This window comes from Aquarana catesbeiana, linkage group LG01, assembly GCF_042186555.1.
Source record: "Aquarana catesbeiana isolate 2022-GZ linkage group LG01, ASM4218655v1, whole genome shotgun sequence".
NCBI lineage: Eukaryota > Metazoa > Chordata > Amphibia > Anura > Ranidae > Aquarana > Aquarana catesbeiana.
The window spans coordinates 946,973,423-946,996,521 of NC_133324.1; the positions used below are offsets into that span (position 1 = coordinate 946,973,423).

General features: G+C 44.6%; 2 protein-coding genes across 2 annotated transcripts in view; both read left to right on the forward strand.

Annotated features, from left to right (window-relative positions):
- Positions 1 to 18,631, forward strand: part of LOC141128246 (von Willebrand factor A domain-containing protein 5A-like) — a 192,922-nt gene extending 174,291 nt beyond the window's left edge. Inside the window, exons 22-23 of the mRNA XM_073615442.1 lie at positions 14,381 to 14,507; positions 18,391 to 18,631. Of these exons, the coding sequence (XP_073471543.1) occupies positions 14,381 to 14,507; positions 18,391 to 18,470 (207 nt within the window). The 3' untranslated portion in view covers positions 18,471 to 18,631. The remainder of the gene's footprint in view (positions 1 to 14,380; positions 14,508 to 18,390) is intronic.
- LOC141121389 (von Willebrand factor A domain-containing protein 5A-like) overlaps positions 1 to 23,099 on the forward strand; it is a gene marked incomplete in the record, with an annotated part of 791,688 nt that overhangs the window by 213,509 nt on the left and 555,080 nt on the right.

Below are 23,099 nucleotides of genomic sequence, written 5' to 3' on the forward strand. Positions count from 1 at the left end.
CTCGTGTTCGACTCGAACATCGGCTGTTCGCCAGTTTGCCGAACAGCGAACAATTTGGGGTGTTCGTGGCAAATTCGAAAGCCGCGGAACACCCTTTAAAAGTCTATGGGAGAAATCAAAAGTGCTAATTTTAAAGGCTTATATGCATGGTATTGTCAAAAAAAGTGTTTGGGGACCTGGGTCCTGCCCCAGGGGACATGGATCAATGCAAAAAAAAGTTTTAAAAACAGCCGTTTTTTCGAGAGCAGTGATTTTAATAATGCCTAAAGTGAAACAATAAAAGTGTTATATTCCTTTAAATTTCATACCTGGGGGGTGTCTATAGTATGTCTGTAAAGGGGCGCATGTTTCCCGTGTTTAGAACAGTCTGACAGCAAAATGAAATTTCAAAGGAAAAAAAGTCATTTAAAACTACTCGCGGCTTTTAATGAATTGCCAGTATGACAATACACATAAAAGTTCATTGATAAAAACGGCATGGGATTCCCCCACAGGGGAACCCCGAACCAAAATTTTAAAAAAAATGGCGTGGGGGTCCCCCTAAATTCCATACCAGGCCCTTCAGGTCTGGTATGGATGTTAAGGGGAACCCCGGCCAAAATTTTTAAAAAATGGTGTGGGGTCCCCCTCAAAATCTATTCCAGACCCTTCAGGTCTGGTGTGGGTTTTAAGGGGAACCCCGTGCCAAAAATTTTTTTAAAAATGGCGTGGGGTCCCCCCAAAAATCCATACCAGACCCTTATCCAAGCATGCAACCTAGCAGGCAGCAGGAAAAGAGGGGGGGCGAGAGAGAGCCCCCCCTCCTGAACCGTACCAGGCCACGTGCCCTCAACATTGGGAGGGTGCTTTGGGGTAGCCCCCCAAAGCACCTTGTCCCCATGTTGATGGGGACAAGGGCCTCATCCCCACAACCCTTGCCCGGTGGTTGTGGGGGTCTGCGGGCGGTGGGCTTATTGGAAACTGGAAGCCCCCTTTAACAAGGGGACCCCCAGATCCCGGCCCCCCTGTGTGAAATGGTAAGGGGGTACAAAAGTACCCCTACCATTTCACAAAAAGTGTCAAAAATGTTAAAAATGACAAGAGACAGTTTTTGACAATTCCTTTATTTAAATACTTCTTCTATCTTCTTTCTTCTATCTTCTATCTTCCTTCGGTTTCTTCCTCCATCTTCTTCTTCTTCTGGTTCTTCTGGTTCTTCTTCCGGTGTTCTCGTCTGGCATCTTCCTCCGCGGCATCTTCTTCCCTTCTTCTCCTCGGGCCGCTCCGCATCCATGATGGGAGGCTCCCGCTGTGTGACGCTTCTCGTCTTCTGATGGTTCTTAAATAATGGAGGGCGGGGCCACCCGGTGACCCTGCCCCCCCTCTGACGCATGGGGACTTGACGGGGACTTCCCTAACGGAACGGGTCACCCCGCCCCCCTCTGACATCACGGGGAATGCCACAGGGAAGTCCCCGTCAAGTCCCCAAGCGTCAGAGGGGGCGGGGGTCACCGGGTGGCCCCGCCCTCGGTTATCTAAGAAGTGTCAGAAGACGAGAAGCGTCATACAGCGGGAGCCTCCCATCATGGATGCGGAGCGGCCCGAGGAGAAGAAGGGAAGCAGATACCGCGGAGGAAGATGCCGGACGAGAACACTGGAGGAAGAACCAGAAGAACCAGAAGAAGAAGGAGAAGATGGAGGAAGAAACCGAAGGAAGATAGAAGATAGAAGAAAGAAGATAGAAGAAAGAAGAAGATTTAAATAAAGGAATTGTCAAAAACTAAAACTGTCTCTTGTCATTTTTAACATTTTTGACACTTTTTTTGTGAAATGGTAGGGGTACTTTTGTACACCCTTACCATTTCACACAGGGGGGGCGGGATCTGGGGGTCCCCTTGTTAAAGGGGTCTCCCAGATTCCGATAAGCCCCCCTGCCTGCAGACCCCCACAACCACCGGGCAAGGGTTGTGGGGATGAGGCCCTTGTCCCCATCAACATGGGGACAAGGTGCTTTGGGGGGCTACGTGGCCTGGTACGGTTCAGGAGGGGGCGCTCTCTCGTCCCCCCTCTTTTCCTGCGGCCTGCCAGGTTGCATGCTAAGGGTCTGGTATGGATTTTTGGGGGGACCCCACACCATTTTTTAAAAAAATGTTGGCGAGGGGTTCCCCCTAAAATCCATACCAGACCTGAAGGATCTGGTATAGATTTTGAGGGGGACCCCACGCCATTTTTAAAAAAAATTTTGGCCGGGGTTCCCCTTAATATCCATACCAGACCTGAAGGGCCTGGTATGGAATTTAGGGGGGCCCCCCACGCCATTTTTTTTAAAATTTTGGTTCAGGGTTCCCCTGTGGAGAATTCCCATGCCGTTTTTATCAATGAACTTTTATGTGTATTGTCAGACCAGCAATTCATTAATAGCCGCAAGTAGTTTTAAATGACTTTTTTTCCTTTGAAATGTCATTTTGCTGTCAGACTGTTCTAAACACGGGAAACATGCGTCCCTTTACAGGCATACTATAGACACCCCCCAGGTACGAAATTTAAAGGAATATTACACTTTTATTGTTTCACTTTAAGCATTATTAAAATCACTGCTCCTGAAAAAATGGCCGTTTTTAAAAAAAAATTTTTGCATTGATCCATGTTCCCTGGGGCAGGACCAAGTTCCCCAAACACTTTTTATGACAATAACTTGCATATAAGCCTTTAAAATTAGCACTTTTGATTATTCATGTTCGTGTCCCATAGACTTTAACGGTGTTCGCGCGTTCAAACAAATTTTTTGCCTGTTCGCATGTTCTGGTGCGAACCGAACAGGGGGGGTGTTCGGCTCATCCCTACTTTATACTATCTGGGACAATAAGCTCATAAAATTATAATAAGCTCAGCCCAGAAGGTATGGCTTTTTTTTATTGGTTGGAAAAATAGAATGATTTACTTTGGTGAGTTCAGGTAATATCACCTTCAACCACTAGGCATGTCTGAGGGCAGAAAAACGTGTTCTGAACTATCTGTTAAATAATATGTTCTATTTTCCTAATGTGAATCTGTTTGTATATTGGTGCTGGAATATATATATTATTTAAATACTCTTGTAACCGGTCCAATATAACATACGCTCAGTATAATTTTGATTAATCAGTATCATATAAAGTGGTTATTTACATGGATAAATGTATAATTCTTGTATATCCTGTGAATACTTGTTTATCTAGGAAAACACATGCTAGAGGTATATTTTTATACAGTTATAATCACGATTCATATGTCTTTCATAACACTGATTGGCAATTTAAAACAATTCTTATTTCTAATTTGTTCTTACATCTAATGCCCCGTACACACGATCGAACATTCCGACAACAAAATCCCATGGTTTTTTTCAGACGGATGTTGGCTTCAAACTTGTGTTGCATACACACAGTGACACAAAGTTGGTCGGAAATTCCGAACGTCAAGAACGCGGTGATGTACAACACGTATGACAAGCTGAGAAAAATGAAGTTCAATAGCCAGTGCAGCTCTTCTGCTTGATTCTGATCATGCGTGGCACTTTGTGCGTCGGAATTGTGTACACACGATCAGAATTTACGCAAACGGATTTTGTTGGCGGAAAATTTGAGAACCAGATCTAATTTTGTGCAACGGAAATTCCGATGGAAAAAGTCAGATGGAACCTACACACAGTTGGAATTTACAACAACAAGCTCTGATCGCACATTTGCGTCGGAAAGTCCGACCATGTGTACGCAGCATTAGTCTTATGTTTTTTACCCTACGATAGAATTATCATTGGGTCAGTTGACAGTAAAATCATAATTGTATCTATTACCTGGAATATAATATATAATTTGAGTGACTTATAATCAAATATAGGTATTTGAAAATAATGCTGAATGCACAACTCTCAAATGTCTTCCTAAATGTCTTTTGAAGTGAACTTTGGACAGACTCAATGAATATTTAGATTATTTAGAGTTTAGCTGTCTACACAATTCCTAGAATCTAAACAATGTGTTCTGTTAGATAAGGGTGATTTCTCTGTGAGAACAATCCAGTTACGTATCTGTGTAACTTTTTATGGCAGTGTTGGGTCTATCCTTTTATCTACCCAACAAGGACAAGTAAATATCTTTGATTTCTGCTTCGCAATAAGTTGAATGTCTGAAGATCCAGTTTCTCTCTATCCTTGTCTGGTTTCAAGAGGAGAACAAAACAGGTAATTATCTTTTGTTTTGTGAAAAGGGCACTAATATTCAGGTGACTTTGTTTCAACATGAGGTTTGTATACTGACCTCCACTTGGAGAGGGTGATCCACTCGACCTTTTCTGGTGGGGGGGCGCTCCTCTGGTATGATGACTCCTTAGCTGAGTGTTTCATGAATTATGAAGATTTTTATATATCCCGGCCATGACAATCAGCATCAGGTGCTTGGTAGCTGCTGATCCAAGACTGATTCATTTTTATGAATGTGAGCCTATCAACGGAGTCTGTAGACAGGCACACTCTTTGATCCATTACAAACCCTCCAGCAGCATTAAATGTGCATTCAGAAAACACGCTGGATGCAGGACAAGCCAGTAGCTCAATTGCATATTGAGCAAGTTCTGGCCAGTGGTCCATTCTCAAGACCCAGTAACCCAGCTCTGTTGGAAAGGTCTCCAAGTCTGCTCTTGCCTCTAGATATTCATGCACCATATAATGCAGACACTCGCAATGGTTGCTTGAACCAATCAGACCTTGGTGCTGAGGACTAAAAAATTGTTTAAAGGCATCAATCAGCCGGCCACCTTCTCCACCGCTCTTCCTCTGAACAAAGCCTCAGCAACACGTCCAGAACCAGGAATTGGTAACCTCCCGGGGTCTAGAAATGCGTTGCACAAACCTTTCTTCAAGGCTTCCTAAAGATGTTTCATCCTCTGCTCCCTCTGCGAAGGCAGGATAAGTTCTGCAACCTTACACTTGTAAGGTGGATCAAAAAGGGTTGCCAGCCAGTAATGATCCCTCTCCTTGATACCACGAATCCTGGGCTCTTTTTGCAGGCTTTGCAGAATCAGGGAGGCCATGCAGCGTAAGTTTGCAGAGGCATTTGATTCTGAGTCCTCTGGGTCACTAAGGATCACATGATCCGTAACTACCTCCTCCCAGCCACGTACAACTCCTTGGGTTTCTGAGGGACTGAAAACCATCCCTTGAAGACTGCTGCTGAGTGTTATCCTCTACATCCATGCTGACACAATCCTCCTCCTCCTCCTCTTCTTCTTTCTCTGTGTTTGTCGGGCCCGCAGTAATGCTATCTGGATAAAGGGGCCTTGAGAGGAAAGAAAGTTCTCCTATTCCTCCCGCTGTCCTCCCTAAAGTGCCCTGCGCATGATTCCTCGAATCGTGTGCTCCAGCAGGAAGACTAGAGGGACAGTGTCACTGATGCATATATTGTCGCTGCTCACCATCCTTGTGGCCTCCTCAAATGGTGGCAGGACAGTGCATGCATCCTTGATCAGTAGCCACTGGCGTGGCGAAAAGAAGCTAAGCTTCTGTAACAAGGGGTTAAATTCTGTGTTACATTTATTCATAGATTCATTTATATATTTACCCTTTCAGATATGTGGTCAGTAAATGCAATGATTAAAACACACAAAACAAAGAATGTAATAAAAGAGATTTACTTAGCTTTGATTAAAGATGTATTACAGATGTTACAATGCAGGATAAATTCAGCATTCAATCCAGGGAACCCCTCAACTTCTGAATTTTCAGATAGTTCTGGAAGCCGACAGCCTGTTCAAGATCTAGGACCACTCACGTCCCTCAACGAAGTTAACCGGCCTGCTCTATTGTCTGACCTTTTAAAGGCTAGATGGAAGGCGCGAAAAAGCTGGTTTTATCTGGTACTAACAAAGCCTAGCCCGAGACAATGTGACCATCTGTGAATGACCGTCTGTGAGCTCAGAAACATACATTTTACATATATAGAAATATATATATATATATATATATATATATATATATATATATATATATATATATATATATGTATGTATATATTATATATATATATATATATATATATATATATATATATATATATATATATATATATATATATATATATATATATATATATATATATATATATATATATATATATATGTGTAATCACCTTAAAACTATTACTAAGTTTCTTGTAATTCAATAACTAAAGTTATATATGAATATAGACCCATACTACATTAAACCCCTTGACTTACAAGATTCTTAGTTTAGTTTATAATACTCAAGATTACTTATAGATATATCAAGATGTTCTACTCAAGGTAGTCCTTTCGCTTGCACTCCAATATAAACATTTCTGACTTCATTAATTTCATCCTTCACATTTCCAGTATTATGAGTATGTATGCAAAACACTCCTCATTATTAAATATGGTCCCATATATCCCACCCCTATGGTATTTTCCACATGTAAATCAATGTATAACAGTTTTACATCCTTCCACACCTCGTCTTATTTATATAAAGTTCTATCTCTTGACCCACTTTCTCTGTCTGATTTACCTGTCCAGGAAATCTCATTCTGCTATGTTAGGGCTGAAAAATATAAAAAATGTCCAGGCTTATAAAAACAACTTTATGTTGGACTAACAGAATAACACCAAACTTCCTTTTCAAAGTACAGGCATGAGCATCAAACTTTCCTTTCCAAGAGTTTAAACGCATAGATACTTGTCAAAGTCCTCCGTATCTGGTGATGGACAGCAGAGTCTTAGACATCCGGTTACCAGATCGCAGCTGCAGCAAAACACTTGCAACACTGTAGAACTGAAAGAACTGTAGAATACAAAGTCCATATACTTCGGACTATTGCAGCTCACAAGTCATAGACGTGCAGGCACATAACAACATGGTAGCTGGAACTTCTACAGACAGTTCAGGCACATGACCATCAGAGCAGATAAAACAGTTCAAGTACTTCACCATCAGATTCAGATACTTAACCATGATAGCGGATGGAACAGTTCAGGTACTCGACCCTCAGAACAGGTAGAACTTGCACCAACAGTTCAGCTGCTAATCATTGGTAAAGACTTTATAGACCGTTGCTGCTGTCAAAAGTGTTTGTCTTCTTTCTCCAATATGCTTCTAGTTGACATCATGGCAGGTGTGTTACCAAATATGTCAGTCCAACATTCCTTAATTAACAACAATGCCCATATAGCCCATTATAGATTTCTGAACAGGCAAATCGATAATTATTAGTGACCTGTCTTAACACTGAAAAACTCAGCTTTCTACATTAAAGGTGTAATATTATTACAGGTATATTACTTATCCCCCACCTGAACTATACACTACTCTGTCTCAAATTATAGGCCCAACTTTAAACTACTTCATGTGTGTTTCCTCTATGCACTTTGATCTCCTTCCACACTCTAAAGACATTCTGGCAGGCTAACCGGCTCTTGTCTACACTGATCCCAATATGTGCATATAATATGCCCATGCATATGTGTCACTGTATTCTACATGCCAGTCCCACCCCAAGCAATCAAGGAGAATTGAGGAAAACAAAACCTGAGAACCTATTTTATAACTCTTTTTCTTTACCAAGAAAATTTTATGAAAACGGTGTATAGAACAGGGTGGTCAAAGAATCACTGAGTGTCAGATATAACTGACCATATATATATACCACTAGAACACCTCATGTTGAAAGACTTAAAAATTGTGTTCAGTGCAATAATATTAACCTAAATGTACAGTTATATGTAGACATAAGTACTTTTTTTTCCTTGAAAAACAAAATGATTACTTTAAATTTAAACTGTCAATCATGCAGACAAATGTAGTTTATATGTAAAACCCCAGGCACACTCCCACAGTGGTACCAAAATAATTATGGCAGAATATACAGAAGTAGATGCCGCCATAATTTAGCTTACATATACACAGAAAAGAACAATATGTAAATGTTTGGGTATTCTTACACCCTTCAAACCATTACAAGTATTATATAATTCCAGATATCAAAACAATCTTGCTGTCAATATTCAAACATTATTTGTTCTATATCATTTTATATTGAACTCAATCAGAGGAAACCCTTATAAATCTATCATGCAGCATCGAGAGTATTAGCTGCTCTGGTTTACAATCAGTTCCAATGAAAACTTTCAGTACATTTGCATATTGCATAAAAATAACAACAAAAACAACATAAATTATTCAGTTTGACTGTAATCTTCATCTTTATTTCTTGGACATCAAACCATATCAGATAGGTGGATTGATGCTGTTTAATATTGTCTAGGAACTAAACAAAACAAAAAGGTTATTTAGTGTGATGTTATTACAGTTCCTTCCTAGAAAGTAACAAATAGTTAGCAACAAACACATTTAACCAACACGTTCCACAAACAACAAAACATATGGCCATTATTTCTGTTATTCATGAGTGCACTTTTTATTACCCTTATTAATTGAGCTCATATTACCTATTTATCACCACGTGGATTTTCATTAAAGGACGTCCATTCCAAGTTGTCATTAACCATGGTTGAAATAATTCACAAGAACATTATATGGTGTTCATTACATTTGTGCACAAACATTATACATCACCAAACTCATATTGATGTTTCTATTGCAACCTCTTGTTCAATACCATACAGATCTACTAAACTTCTAGGAATAGATCTGGGTCCTTCTGTATTAATGAACAAAACATTAGTGTTGTATCCTAGAACATGACACTATTACATTCACCAATAGAATTAAGGGTGTTAACATCAATCAGCCATTTACTTTCTTTGTTTCAAATAATCCTAGATTTTAACAAAACTAACAATTTCAACTAGGATGTTATTTTTTCAACATGATTAGACACTTCTCAGATGTTCAACACTGTCCTGCTTTTCACAGGCACAAGCTTTTTTAAGGGGGGGGGGTTAAGGGGGAATCTCCCTCTCTTAAGGGATCGTCTCCATGCAAGCAGACTCTCACAAATACAGTCTACAGCTGCAGCTCTTCTTTTCACAAAATGCTGGACTATTGTCCATTGTCCGGGGGGGAAGAGAGGCATACTGCAAGCTGCAGCCATTCCTGCTAACTACTAATCTTTTCAGTTAAACATACAAAAACTCACTTAAACATCAGTAGCCAAATGCATTTTTACCTATCATCCATACAACAACTTTTCCTCACCAATGGCTAGCTAAACAACCAACAAAAGAGCTCAACATTTAAACTCAACACATATATTACTGCAGTAATCACAATCTAAGCATCAACACAGGTCATATTTTTCCTTTTCCTACCTGTTTTCTGCTCATCATTTTCAAACCTCAAAGAACAATTATGTGAGCACCAGCGAAAGGGCCACTCGTCCACCTAACGCGGTCATCAGCTCATCTGTTCTATATCTCAAAAAATCTAAAGCTTGCCGGGAGTTCGCTAAGCACACAATGAGTGGAAACATTCGACCATCTACCCCCTTTTTGTCTCAATGCCTGCAAAAATATCCATCCTAATAAAGATGCAGCTTTCTGTTCCGATTTTGAATATCGAGACAAGTCAAGAATCAGGAGACAGTGGCGGGGGTCTTCCACTTTAAATGCATCCTGATACTTGATCAATTCACGAGCCAGAGTAGATCAGTGTCTAGAATCTGCCCACTCTGAGATGGGGCTCTTTCGACTGTCTCCCCCCTTCGCTTTTTTTATCCAGTTAAACATCCTCCCTCTTCACTACGTGTACACCATGTGCTAAACCACTATAACGCCACCAAAGTAAAGCTAACAACAAACTTGCTATCACAGTGCACACTAATAATACAGTTTCCCAATTGTCAAAAAACATTACAATTCACAGTATTACTAGAATTAATCACTGCACTTCAAACCAGCACTGAAAGGGTTAAAAATCCTGCTCGCAGTGCCATTATGTAACAAGGGGTTAAATTCTGTGTTACATTTATTCATAGATTAATTTATATATTTACCCTTTCAGATATGTGGTCAGTAAATGCAATGATTAAAACACACAAAACAAAGAATGTAATAAAAGAGATTTACTTAGCTTTGATTAAAGATGTATTACAGATGTTACAATACAGGATAAATTCAGCATTCAATCCAGGGAACCCCTCAACTTCTGAATTTTCAGATAGTTCTGGAAGCCGACAGCCTGTTCAAGATCTAGGACCACTCACGTCCCTCAACGAAGTTCACCGGCCTGCTCTATTGTCTGACCTTTTAAAGGCTAGATGGAAGGCGCGAAAAAGCTGGTTTTATCTGGTACTAACAAAGCCTAGCCCGAGACAATGTGACCATCTGTGAATGACCGTCTGTGAGCTCAGAAACATACATTTTACATATATAGAAATATATATATATAAGTAATCACCTTAAAACTATTACTAAGTTTCTTGTAATTCAATAACTAAAGTTATATATGAATATAGACCCATACTACAGCTTCCCTGACCCTATCCTGGTGCTATACACACACAGGTATTCATTGATGGCCCTCTGCTGTGTGTGCAGCCGCTGCAGCACTGCCAACGTTGAGTTCCACCTGGTGGGCATGTCACAAATGAGGCGGTTGGTGGGCAGGTTGCATTCCCTTTGAATGTCAGCCAGCCGAGCACTGCCATTGTATGACCGGCGGAAATGACCACAGACTTTTCTGGCCTGCCTCAGGAGATCCTGTAAGCCTGGATACTTGCTCAAGAACCGCTGCACCAGCAAATTCAAGACGTGTGCCAAACATGGAACATGGGTCAAGTGTCCCTGTCGGAGGGCAGAGAGAAGGTTGGTGCCATTGTCACATACAACCATTCCTGGCTGAAGCTGGCGTGGCGTCAACCATCTCTGAGCCTGCCCCTGCAGAGCTGACAGAATCTCTGCGCCAGTGTGGCTCTTGTCCCCTAGGCAGACCAACTCAAGCACCGCATGGCATCTTTTAGCCTGACTGCTTGCATAGCCCCTTGAACGCTTACGGAGCACCGCTGGCTCAGAGGACAAATCTGCATAAGAGGGCATAGAAGAAGAATAGGGGGTGGAGGAGAGAGCTGTGGCAGAATCACTACTAGCATTTTGGAGACGTGGTGGCGGAACAAGCTCCAACAATACTGAACCCTGTCCTGCATCCTTCCCAGCTGCCAGCAGAGTTACCCAGTGTGCCATGAAGCAAAGGTAATGTCCCTGCCCATGCCTGCTGGACCATGAGTCAGCGGTAATATGAACCTTACTGCTGACTGCCCTGTCCAACGAGGCCAAAACATTGCCTTCCACATGCCGGTAGAGAGCTGGAATGGGCTTTCCGTGAAAAGAAATGGCATTTTGGAACCTGCCACTGAGGTACAGCACATTCCACAAACTCACGAAAGGGGGCAGAGTCTACCAGCTGAAAAGGCAGTAGTTGCAGTGCCAGCAATTTGGCCAAGCTAGCATTTAGACGCTGAGCATGTGGATGGCTGGGATCGAATTTACAGTTTAGCAACTGAGGTAGGGAAATTTGCCTGCTAAAATCATCAATTGGTGGTGTACTGCTAGCAGATTGGCTGCAAGTACTTGGGACACCTATTGCTATACCTTTATTCCTCTCAGTGCAGATTTTTATGAGGACTGGAGATATAGTAGGGTTGGAGATCCCAGATGAGGAGCAAGGAGAAGTCTGCCTTTTTCTTTAATGTAGGTCTTTCAAATGCTTTTGTCAACGGACTGCATGGCAGATTGTCATATGTCTGGTCAAGCATGTGGTGCCCAAGCGGCTGCTGTTCTGGCTACGCTTGATCTGCTTTAGACATAGGTTGCAAACAGCACAGTGCGATCTGCTGCACATGTGTCAAACCCACACCAAGGAACTTTTAAAAGTCAGCCGGGAGTCAGCTGCGCCCTGCACCTGCGGAGCTTTGCGGTGTGATGCAATAGGGTGGCTGCCCCCTAGAGGACATCCTTCCTCATTGGACTTGTGCATCCTCCTCCTCCTCTCCTCTCAGGCACCCAAGTAGAGTCAGTGACCTCATCATCCTCTCCCTCCTCGTCACTGGAGTAAACTTGGCAGTATGCTGCAGCTGGGGGAACATGACTCACAGTTTCTTGTCCTTCTGTGGCACCCCCTCTCTCTAGGCTCACGTTACTCCCTTCCTCAACCTGGGAACCAACATTGGAGCCATCAAATCGCTGCACATCCTCCAGCAGCATGTACCCGACACTGTAGTCGAATAATACTGGGGACTCCTCCATGCATTATGGTGGGGCTACGGAAGGAGTGACTGTGGACAAGGAGCCGGTGGAATAGGCCGCTTTGGCAGCTGAGTTGGAAGGCAAACTACTCTGAGCCTGGGTGACAGAGGATGAGGAGGATGAGGGTGGCTTTGTTATCCACTCCACCAACTCTTCTGCATGTTGTGGCTCAATAACACGGCCAGCAGCAGAAAAAAAAGGACAAGCATGTCCCACAGCCACCTGCAGAGGATGCACCAGGTCCACGACCACCACTGTTGACTATAGACACAGAGGCTGCTTGCCCTCTTTTAGTCGTCTGTGAGCACCTGCCTCTCCTTGGTGGCCTTCTGGACATGATGTATTTTTTGTTTTGCAACACCACACTACACTGTATTAGATACTGTGTACACCACAAGAAGTGTAGTAGAAACTGTACACACTGTATTAGATACTGATATATATACTGAATATCGAGTAAACACTGAATATATGATCTATGCTAAATGCAGAGTATATGTGTCTGTGCATATATATACAGTATTTATAGCAAATACACTGTCACTAACTGAATAACCTGCCTGCTTTATCCAACTCAAACTATCTCTCTGTCCACACCAACAACACTACACACGGCCGCCCTGTAAGCAGCCTTATATAGTGTGGGGCATGGGCTTAGTCTTCCTGAGCCATGATTGGCCAAAGCAGAGTGCGCTGGGATTGGCCAAAGCATGCAGGTCAGATGCATGCTTTGGCCAATCATCATACAGCAATTATGGGGCGTTCCGCAGCGCTCGAATTTCCCGCGAACGCCCCATAATGTTCACTGTTCTGGGAACGGGCGAACACCCAATGTTCGAGTTGAACTTATGTTCGACCCGAACATCAAGCTCATCCCTAATTGGTACATGAAAAAAAAGTGCCGGAAAAGGACCGGACGGAAGGTGGTTAAATCAGCTAAATATATTTCATCAAAACAAAAGGTGTGCAAAGTCTTAAGCTGGCTACACATTATATAATTTACTTGTACAATTTTCCTTTAGATTTATCAAAACCATCTAATATGAGGTCAAACCTAAACACTTTCAATTTGTTTGCAATCAGGCAGGCCCTTGCATTACATAGCTGAAGGTAAATCTAAAGGAAATTAAATTATTAAAAAAAACTTGCTCATCCATGTCTTTATGGACCTCGCTTTGTGCACTGGTGTGCAGTCATGTTGGAACAGGAAGGGGCCATCCCCAAACTGTTCCCACAAAGTTGGGAGCATAAAATTGTCCAAAATGTCTTGGTATGTTGACGCCTTAAGAGTTTCCTTCGCTGGAACTAAGGGGCCAAGCCCGACCCCTGAAGAACAACCCCACACCATAATCCCCCCTCCACCAAATGATTTTGGACCAATGCACAAAGCAAGGTCCAAAAAAGACATGGATGAGCGAGTTTGGGGTGGCGGAACTTGACTGGCCTGCACAGAGTCCTGACCTCAACCTCATAGAACACCTTTGGGATGAATTAGAGTGGAGACTGAGAGCCAGGCCATCTCGTCCAACATCAGTGCCTGACCTCACAAATGCGCTTCTGCAAGAATGGTCAGACATTCCCATAGACACACTCCTAAACTTTGTGGACAGCCTTAACAGAAGAGTTGAAGCTGTTATATCTGCAAAGGGTGGGCCAACTCAATATTTAACCGTACGGCCTAAGACTGGTATGCCATTAAAGTTCATGTGTGTGTAAAGGTATATATATATATTTATTTTTTTTTAATGAAGGTATCACATGACTTGCTATATTCGCATTTAATATGGTTTTGTACATGAGGCCATAGCTCAGCTTTAGTCTAGTAATATTATCGGTCTGGTCTTGGTTTTAAAAATGAATGTTGCTCCTGTGCTTCTTCTCTCTCAGTGTCTCAATGTAGGTCTGTGATCTCAGCATTGTCCACAGACTCACGGGGAAAAAAATACTTCTATTACCATAATACATGCATACACCTATTTGCAGATGGTGTTTTGACGGTTGACTTGTGGCCTCCAAAATCCAAGCTGGTCCCCGAATTCAAATCTAGATGAAGCCTTGCCTGATAAAAGTGCAGGAATTTAGAATCCAGAATTGGACCGATATGTAACATTTCAGGTCTTGTATAATAAACTCCTCCTTCCCTCCTCTGCAGAACGTGGAGGTGTCGGTGTGGGTGACGGTCCTGGCGGTGATTTGGCTTCACACCATCTGTGTGGATCAGAGAGAGGAGTGGGAGCTGCTGGAGGGGAAGTCTGTCTCCTGGGTCAAGGCTAAAGCAGGTAAGTGCTACTGTAAGTGTAGGCAGGAGTACTCTCATTGACCAATCAGTACCCACGTTTTAATGATATGACTCCCATACAACAAATTCTGATTAAGTTCTACAATTACATCACTTTGAGTGTTTTTTCCATTTAGTTAATAATCCTGTTTTTTTTTTTTTTTGCTTTTTTAATGTAAATAATTCTTAATTACCCCTGAGGCCAGGAGTTCACAGATGATTTTTAGGCAAAGGTACATTTCCCGATCCGCGGCTGCACAGACCGGGAAATATCCCACTGCCTGTGATTAGCGCTGCGGAGTGTCAGCTTCCTGGTGGGCTCGGGCACGTGGGGTTGCGAACACGCCCAAGCCCATCCTTAGTCCTGATGTCATCAAGACCAGAACAGGGTCCATAGCCCTTCTCTAGACATGAGGACACTAAGCCTGGGTTCACACTAGTGCGATGCGGGAGCCAGGGCATTTACAGCACTGGTTCCCGCATCTCACTTCTCCCGCAGGCAGTTCACACTGCCCTCTGCGAACCGCTGCGGGTGTCAATACATTGTTAATGAAACCCCCAGATCGGTTCACAGATCGCAGTGCGAACTGTGTACTCACACAAGAATTGGATCTCATAGGTGAGAATGCATGCAATCCGGTTTCAGTGCGGGGGAAAAAAAAAGTCTCTGCACTTTTTTTCCTGCAAATCTAATGTGAGTTCAGCCATGCAACTGTATGCACAGACATCACATGTGATCGGCACCTGCGGTGCGGGTGCGAATGACATGCACTGTCTCAGATTGCACAAGTGTGAACCTGGGCTTAGGGCTAGTTTACACTGCAAATCAAGGCTTCGGACATGCTTTGTAAAAGCTCTCTGAATGTCAAAGTTCCTGTCACTAAATAAAATGTTTTGCTTACAGTCCTGTTTACACCTTGCTTTTGCTTTGCTTTGGCTTTGCTTCAAAAATTATGCCTCATGTCACTTTAGTGGTGCTTCAAAGCGTCTTCAGAACCTCCATAGAAGTCTATGACAAAGCTCCCTTGAAGCTCGCTTGAAGCACCTGCAGCTTTTGAGAGGCTTTAATTCAGCTTTAGCTTTGCTTAGTTTTGGAGAAATTGCAGGTATGAGATATCCACACACACAGGGCATTTGTCAAGCTTCAACAAAGCTTAAAAAGAACATCACAGAAGCATCACTAAAGCTTCATCGAAGCACCAAAAACACATAATAAAAGCATGTTGAAGTGGTAGGCGCTTTAATGTGTTTTGAAGCCAAAGCAAGTGTAAATGAGCCCTAAGGGACAGCATGAGAGAGCGTCACCTTCCAGGGAGCGGAGGATCAAGTAGGTAAAATGGTTTCTCATCTCCCCCAGACAAAATTAGCTATTAACTCTTGCAGTGTGGGCAGTGGCGGCTGGTAATTTTTATTGGGGGGGCGGCAAACGGTGCACCCACAGCAGCCCCCAACCCCCCCGTTGGGGTAGGTCGATGCACTTAACCCATCCATTTCGGGCATCACAGGCGGCTTGCCCTGCTCTCCTCCGTGGGCATCAAGGCTGTAGGCATCATGAGCAGCTTTTCCTTCCCCTGCGGCTTTCGTCTCCTCCTCAGCGGCCGATCAGAACGCTTCTCCTTTCGGCCAATTGGGAAAAGGAGATTCAGCCTGGGTTCACGCTGATGCGTTTACAGCGGGTTTGATGCGTTTAGGAACACACAGATTCGCAGGTCATGTAAAAAGCATAGTATTCCATGGCTTTGGTTCACATTTATGCGTTGCGAGTTTGGTGCGAGAAAAAAAAAAGGGTCCTCTGGCTCTAAATGGTGCTTCAAAAAAACACCCCCGTCATTGGAATTCATGGCGTCCTGAAATGGGCTAGACACATGGATGAGGCAGCGGCGCCTGTGCACCCTTAATGGACGTGCCCGCCCCTGAGTGTGGGCACAGGAGAAGGAGAAATGACAGCTGAAATCAGTTTCTGTTCAGAGTGGACCAAGAACTGAGCAATCAGCGGTCATGTGAGTTCTCAGTCTTCGAGTCTGCGTGGGACAGCTGCAGCAACACAGAGATGCTGGAGCCATAGACTTGAGTATGTGTTTGGTTTTATTTATTCACTCCCACACTTTTCCTCATTTAATCTTTACCCCACCAGTCATCAGATTACTAATCATCGAGGTGGGGGAGACCAGGCCTGGATTGGCCAAATGGATCACACCGGGCACTTGCCCGGTGGGCCGGGGCCGCATGTCCTTGTTGGGCCAAAGCAGCTGAGCTGCTCTTTCAGCCCCCAACGTTCACCCGGACTCTTGCATTACCTGTGACCATGCAGAGGGAGGGGATCTACACAAGACGCCGGACAGGAGGGGAAGTGAGTGCAGCCCCCCATGTGTGTGCCTGGATAGGAGGAGCGGCTGCATACACAGTAGAATTCATCTCTTTATTTTTCTCCTACAGCCTTTGAAAGCCTGCTTTTCATTCTCTTCCTCCCGTGGGCATTCAGAGGCTGTAGGAGAAAAATAAAGAGATGGATTCTTCTACTGTGTATGCAGCCGCTCCTCCTATTCAGCTTCTTTCTACTGTCCCCTAGTGCTCTCAGCCCCCCCGTGCTCTTAGGCTCCCATCATGCTCTCAGGTGCCCCCCATGTGCTTTCCGGGCCCCCCCAGTGATCTCCAACTCCCCTCATGCTCTCCAGCCCCCTCCCCATGCTCCCCAGCCCCTCCCAGGGATTATCAGCCCACCTGTACTCTTTGGATCCCCCAGTTTTTCTCCGGACCCCCCCCCCAGTGATCTCCACCTGCCCCATGCTATCCACCTCCCCCCTGCTCTCGACCTCCCCCCATGCTCTCCAGCCCCTGTGCTCTCCAGCCCCTCCCCATGCTCTTAGGCCCCCTTGTCCTCATCAGCCCCCCTGTACTCTCCGCCCCCCTCCCAGTGCTCTCCAGCCCCTCCCAGTGCTCTCAGGCCGCTCTATGCTCATCAGCCCCCCCGTACTCTCCGCCCCCCTCCCAGTGCTCTCCAGCCCCTCCGAGTGCTCTCATGCCCTGTGCTCATCAACCCCCTCTGTACTTTCGCCCCCCCGTGGTCTCCTGCCTCCCATGCTCTCCTGCCCCTCTGTGCTCTCCTCCCCCCTGTTCTCTGCCCTGCTTGTGCTACCAGCCCCCCGTTGTCCCCGCCCCCTCAGTTCTTTCTAATCCCCCCAGTGCTCTCCGACGCCCCCAGTGCTCTCCAGCCCCCCTGTGCTCTCCGGCTCCCCCTAATACTCTCCACCCCCCATGCTCTTCATCCCCTGTGCTCTCTGATCACCCAGTGCTCTCTGCCCCCCCTCTAATGCTCTCCATGCCTCCTGGTAAATATGTCATGGGCTGCTTAGTCTAAAATGCCCTGGCCTATTTTTTGTCCCAGTCTGGGCCTGGGGGAGACTAACATAATGCATTGTTGGCTGACCCCACACAGAGACACAGAGAAGAAGAAGGCACGATAAGTCAGCAATGGGGAAAAGATCAGCTGCAGAGAGACCAAAAGCAGCACCGGGGACTTTGCCCTTTACTTGTCTCTTTTTTTTGGTAACAACTTTCACATTACAGGTCCTCCTTTAAGACAGTCCATTAAGTTTGAGTTGTCAACACATCAAACATTACTGCAGCGCACCATTGTGTGTCTCCCAAGTTTTTTTCAGTCAGGCTTCAGGAGGTACATAAATTACCTACACCTACTGTATAGCAAGGTCATTATTAAATTTTGGCTAAAGCTGCAGTTTGTATTTATCCACAGATGCCGCTTGTCTGCATAAGCAGTTTTTTTTTGTAAAGGTGAACTATGCCTTTGATAATTCTCAGATTGTTCATTCATCACCCATTATTCTGCATCCAGAATAAATAAGTGACATTTGATGTGTCCTCAGGTTCCTCTCTGGGGAAATTTGTCAGAGCCGGAAATGAGCTGCTGAAATCCTCCGTGGAGCCCAAAGTGTTCGGCCTGTAAGTGGTAAGAGGAGACATCTGGAGGAACCAAGATGATGGAAGGCTTCTCCTGATGGATTCTGGAATCTTCCTGGAATGTCACTGCATCTCTTTTTCTACCTAACCAGTTTTGTGCCTTTGTACTCTGTTCCTGTATCTGTGAGCGATACCAAAGTTAGATGTGCCGAGATCATTGTTTTTTTACTATTCTGCGTACTACTTTGATGTAGTACTGTTTAAAGGAATAAACCTTTTTAAGTTTTCATTGTCTGTATTTCTAATAAATTAAAGGGGATCTCCTCTAAATGAAAAACCTCTCAGTGTAGTAATGGTGGTCCAGTTTTAGGTTCATTACAGTTTCCACAACCATCATAGATGTGTCCTTGTCCTGCTGTGCATGTTTTTTTTTTTAGACATGGCAGTGGTCTCCAAGCTGCCACTAGTGGGCCAGTTGTGGCCCTTTCTCTTATCTTTATCCGGCCCTTAGGGGCACTATTCCTCTCACTCATACAAGGCACAGTTCCTTCTGCTTACACCAACAGTTGGGCAGGATTCCTCCTATTAACTCCAAAGGATGGGGAAGTATTCCTCCCATTGACACCAAGAATGTGGCACTATTTATTCCTTCCACTGACCAATAATGGGGCACTATCCCTCCTGCTGATAGCAATGATGGGGACCAAATCTTTCCACTGACACCAATGATGGGGCATTATTCCTTCCATGGACACCAATGATCTGGCACTATTTCTTCCACTGACATGAATGATGGGGCGCTATTCCTTCCACTGACACCAACAAAGGGGCACTATTCCTCCCACTGATACCAAGGATGTAGCACTATTCCTTCTACTGACACCATTGATGGGGCACTAGTCCTCCTACTGACACCATTGATCTGGCACTATTCCTTCCATGAACACCACCGACGGGGCACTATTCCTTCCATTGACACCAATGATGGGGCACTATTCCTTCCATTGACACCAACGATGGGGCACTATTCCTTCAACATACACCAACGACAGGGCACTATTCCTTCCACTGACACCAACGACGGGGCACTATTCCTTCCACTGACACCAATGACGGGGCACTATTCCTTCCACTGACACCAATGACGGGGCACTATTGATCTTTTATTGAAAAGAATCAAGCAACCAATTTTATACAAAAGTAAAAAACAAAACCATAGTACAAAGCTTCAACCGAAAACAAAGGAATACACATCCATGTTCAGAATATATACATAATCCACTACAGAACCATGTTTAGAAAATTATTTACATAAAGCAGCAGAGAGGGCCTAAGAGACACAACTCATCACCTATGTAAAAAAATAATAATCTAGGGTGGTAAGAGACAGACAGCCACACCCGGGAAAGAGACTCCTGGCAGTCAGGGAGGCTTGAAACCCCTCTATGCCTTCAACCAAGCCCCCCGACTCCGCTTGTCTCTCTCAAGCTCTCGAATCTTCCCCACCTCATGCAAAATGTCATACACCACCACCTCAACAGGAAGGATTTTATGCCGAGTGCAGACCAGACACCGTGCATTCCAGGTGAAATAACGGACTACTAGGCTAGCTAAAAAAGTGTATCCAAACAAAAAACCCCACCAGTATTGAATGCTCTGTACACCCACTCAGCATAACCCAGCCTGGAGAGAAAAGGAACACAGAGGGCCCGCCTCACCTGTTTGTGCACCTCTATGTTAAAAAGACAATGAAACAGAAAATGGTCCATAGTCTCCTCACCTGCACACTCCTCTCCAGGACAGCTACGATTGATCTCACTGTGATTGTCAGCTGAAGATCTCAGATCGGTTCTGAGGAAAGTCCTTATGAGTCGAGTCTTGAGCGAAGTTTTTCATTACCCACTGGCTTTAATGGATTGCCCTGGTGCAGTTTTTTGAGGGCAGGGTTAAGACTGATTAATTTGATAGAGTCCCCATTAAATTTAGGGATCTAGCCTGGTTGTGCTTCCATGGGAGGATCTATGTTCGGGGCAATTTGAAATTTGCCCCGAACATAGATCCTCCCATGGAAGCACAACCAGGCTAGATCCCTAAATTTAATGGGGACTCTATCCAAATGAATCAGTCTTAATCCTGCCCTCAAAACTGCACCTGGGCAACCCCTTCAAAGCGAGTGCGTCATAAAAGACATCGCTCAAGACTCAACACATAAGGACTTTCCTCGGAACCGATCTGAGATCTTCAGCCTACAATCGCCACTGCCGTAGTAACTTCAGGCAAGGAGCGACATGGCTGGTAGCTGACCACAATGACCCCTGAGATTCTTCACTTGGCCACCTCCTTCCCAAAGTCGTAGAAAAAGCCTAAACCAAGATATAAATATGCCTACCCATCCAGGAGGTTCCACTGCAAGCATATTACAAATGTTAAATTTGAGAAAAAGCGGCGAAAAGAAAAGAACTGGGTTTACCATACCTAAGCCACCCTCCCTCCTGGATAGATAGGTGACATTCCTCTTGATGGGGTTCAGTCTGTTCCCCCACAGCATAGAACACACTACTGATCTTAGCATAGAGAGACATTGGCAAGATGCAGACAAAACTGACATACAAGAAGATCGGAATCAGGCAAGTCTTAATCAGATCAACCCTTTCCTTCAGAGATAACTTCCATTTCTTCCAGCTGACCACCTTAGTATTGGCAATTTCCACTCTGCCTTCCCAGTTTTTGAGGCAATAATCACCGGGTCTGAATTCAATGCCTAGTATTTTAATTTTTTCCTGGGGCACTGGAAAGGTGTCCTGGAGATCAAACCCCTCACCTTCCTTTCCCATCCAGAAAACTTCACTCTTTTCCTGATTGATCTTGGAGCCCGATGCTTCAGAGTAATGAGATGTCAGAGACACCACCTCCTCTGCCTCACCAGTCCCAGTGACAATCACCGACACATTATCCGCATAGGCAAGAACCCTCAAAGGCGGCTCGCCCGGGAGCCCCACTGGTACCCCACACAACATGCCGCTCTCTAGCCTCCTGATGAAGGGGTTGATTGCAAACACATAGAGCAGGGGACTCAGGGGACAACCCTTACGCACTCCAGAGCCAACCTCAAAGGACTGCCCAACCCAACCATTAATAAGAGGAAAGCTTTCTGTCCCCTTATACAAGACTTTCAACTAATCGTCAAAACCACCCGAGCAATCACAGGTACTCATGGTTAACACGATCAAAAGCCTTTGCCTGATCCAATGTCAGCAAATACTTTCCCCAGCCTGCAGTCCTGCACTGCTCCAAGGCTAAAACCGCTGTGAAGGTGCTCCTACCCTGGACCGAACACTGCTGATGGCAAGAAAGGTAGGGAAGATAGGCACCAGAGAAATATCTTTGCCAGCACCTTTCTATCGACATTGAGAAGGCTGATGGGGTGGCAATTCTCAATCATCGAAGGATCTTTACCTTTTGAAAGAAGAATCACAGCTGAGTGCCTCATGGAAGGGGAAAGCACCCCCTCAGCAAGGCAACTGTTAAAAATCTCTACCAAATGTGGGGCCAGAATAGACTTAAAGGCTTTGTAAAACTCAGCCGTCAAGCCATCCGGTCCAGGTGACTTTTTGATGGCAAGCTGTCAATTGCCCTCATCACCTCTTCAACTGTGATGTCCTCTGTCAAATTCATCAATGGGACATCTTCATCATTTAGACTTGGAGTAGAGTCCAAAAAGCTTTCCATCCTGTCACAGTCAAGTTCTTTCCTCCCAAGAAGGTCAGCATAAAAGGACCTCACGACCTCCAGGATCCCTGACCTGGACTTTGTCAAGGAACCTGTACCATCCTTAGGGCCAACGACCGTTTTAACAGCTACACCTTGTTTGCAGTTCTGGTAAGGGTCAGGCGAGTGGTACTTCCCATAGTCCCTCTCCAGAACCAAAGAGGCATGCCGGTCATATTGACACTTCCTGAGAAGGAGTTTCACTTCGGAGATTGCCCCAGGATCTCCTCCTCTCGAGACAAGAATATCCAGCTTCCTCTGTAAACGTTCGTAGGTCATGTATTTGTTAAACTGTTTTCTATTGGCTAGGCCCCTGAAGAATCCAGCGATCATCTTTTTGGTCAGCACCACTCAGCCTTACTGCTACAAAAGTCCAGGATGGTCACCTGTGCCTGAAAGAATTCCTCAAAGGATGTCTAACATGTTCTTCCTTGAGTAGAGTCAAATTCAGATGCCCTAGCCCCTCTGAGAGGTGTCAAAAGCATTCAGGACCAAAGATAGCATGCAGTGATCAGAGAACTCTACTGCCTGCACCACTGGGGGCGAGAAAGCAGAGGTCTCCCTAAAAAAAAAACCTATCTATCCTACTCTGACTACTACCTCGATGAAAGGTGAACCCGGTGTCATCCGGGAGGTGCTTAATGTGCACCTTCCTGTCCTTGGGCCTAGTTACTGTATTAAAGTCACCTCCAAAGACCACTTGCCGGGATGTAAAAAGAAACGGCTTGATCCTTGTAAAAAGGCATTTCCTGTCCCACTTCATGTGCGGCCCATAAACATTAAATAGGCGCAGGTCCTGCCCTCCCACAAGGACGTCTAAGACCATACATCTCCCAAATCTCCACCTCAATAACCCGCCAGACAGTTACCATGCCAGTTTTAAACCACACCGCCACACCGCCGTAAG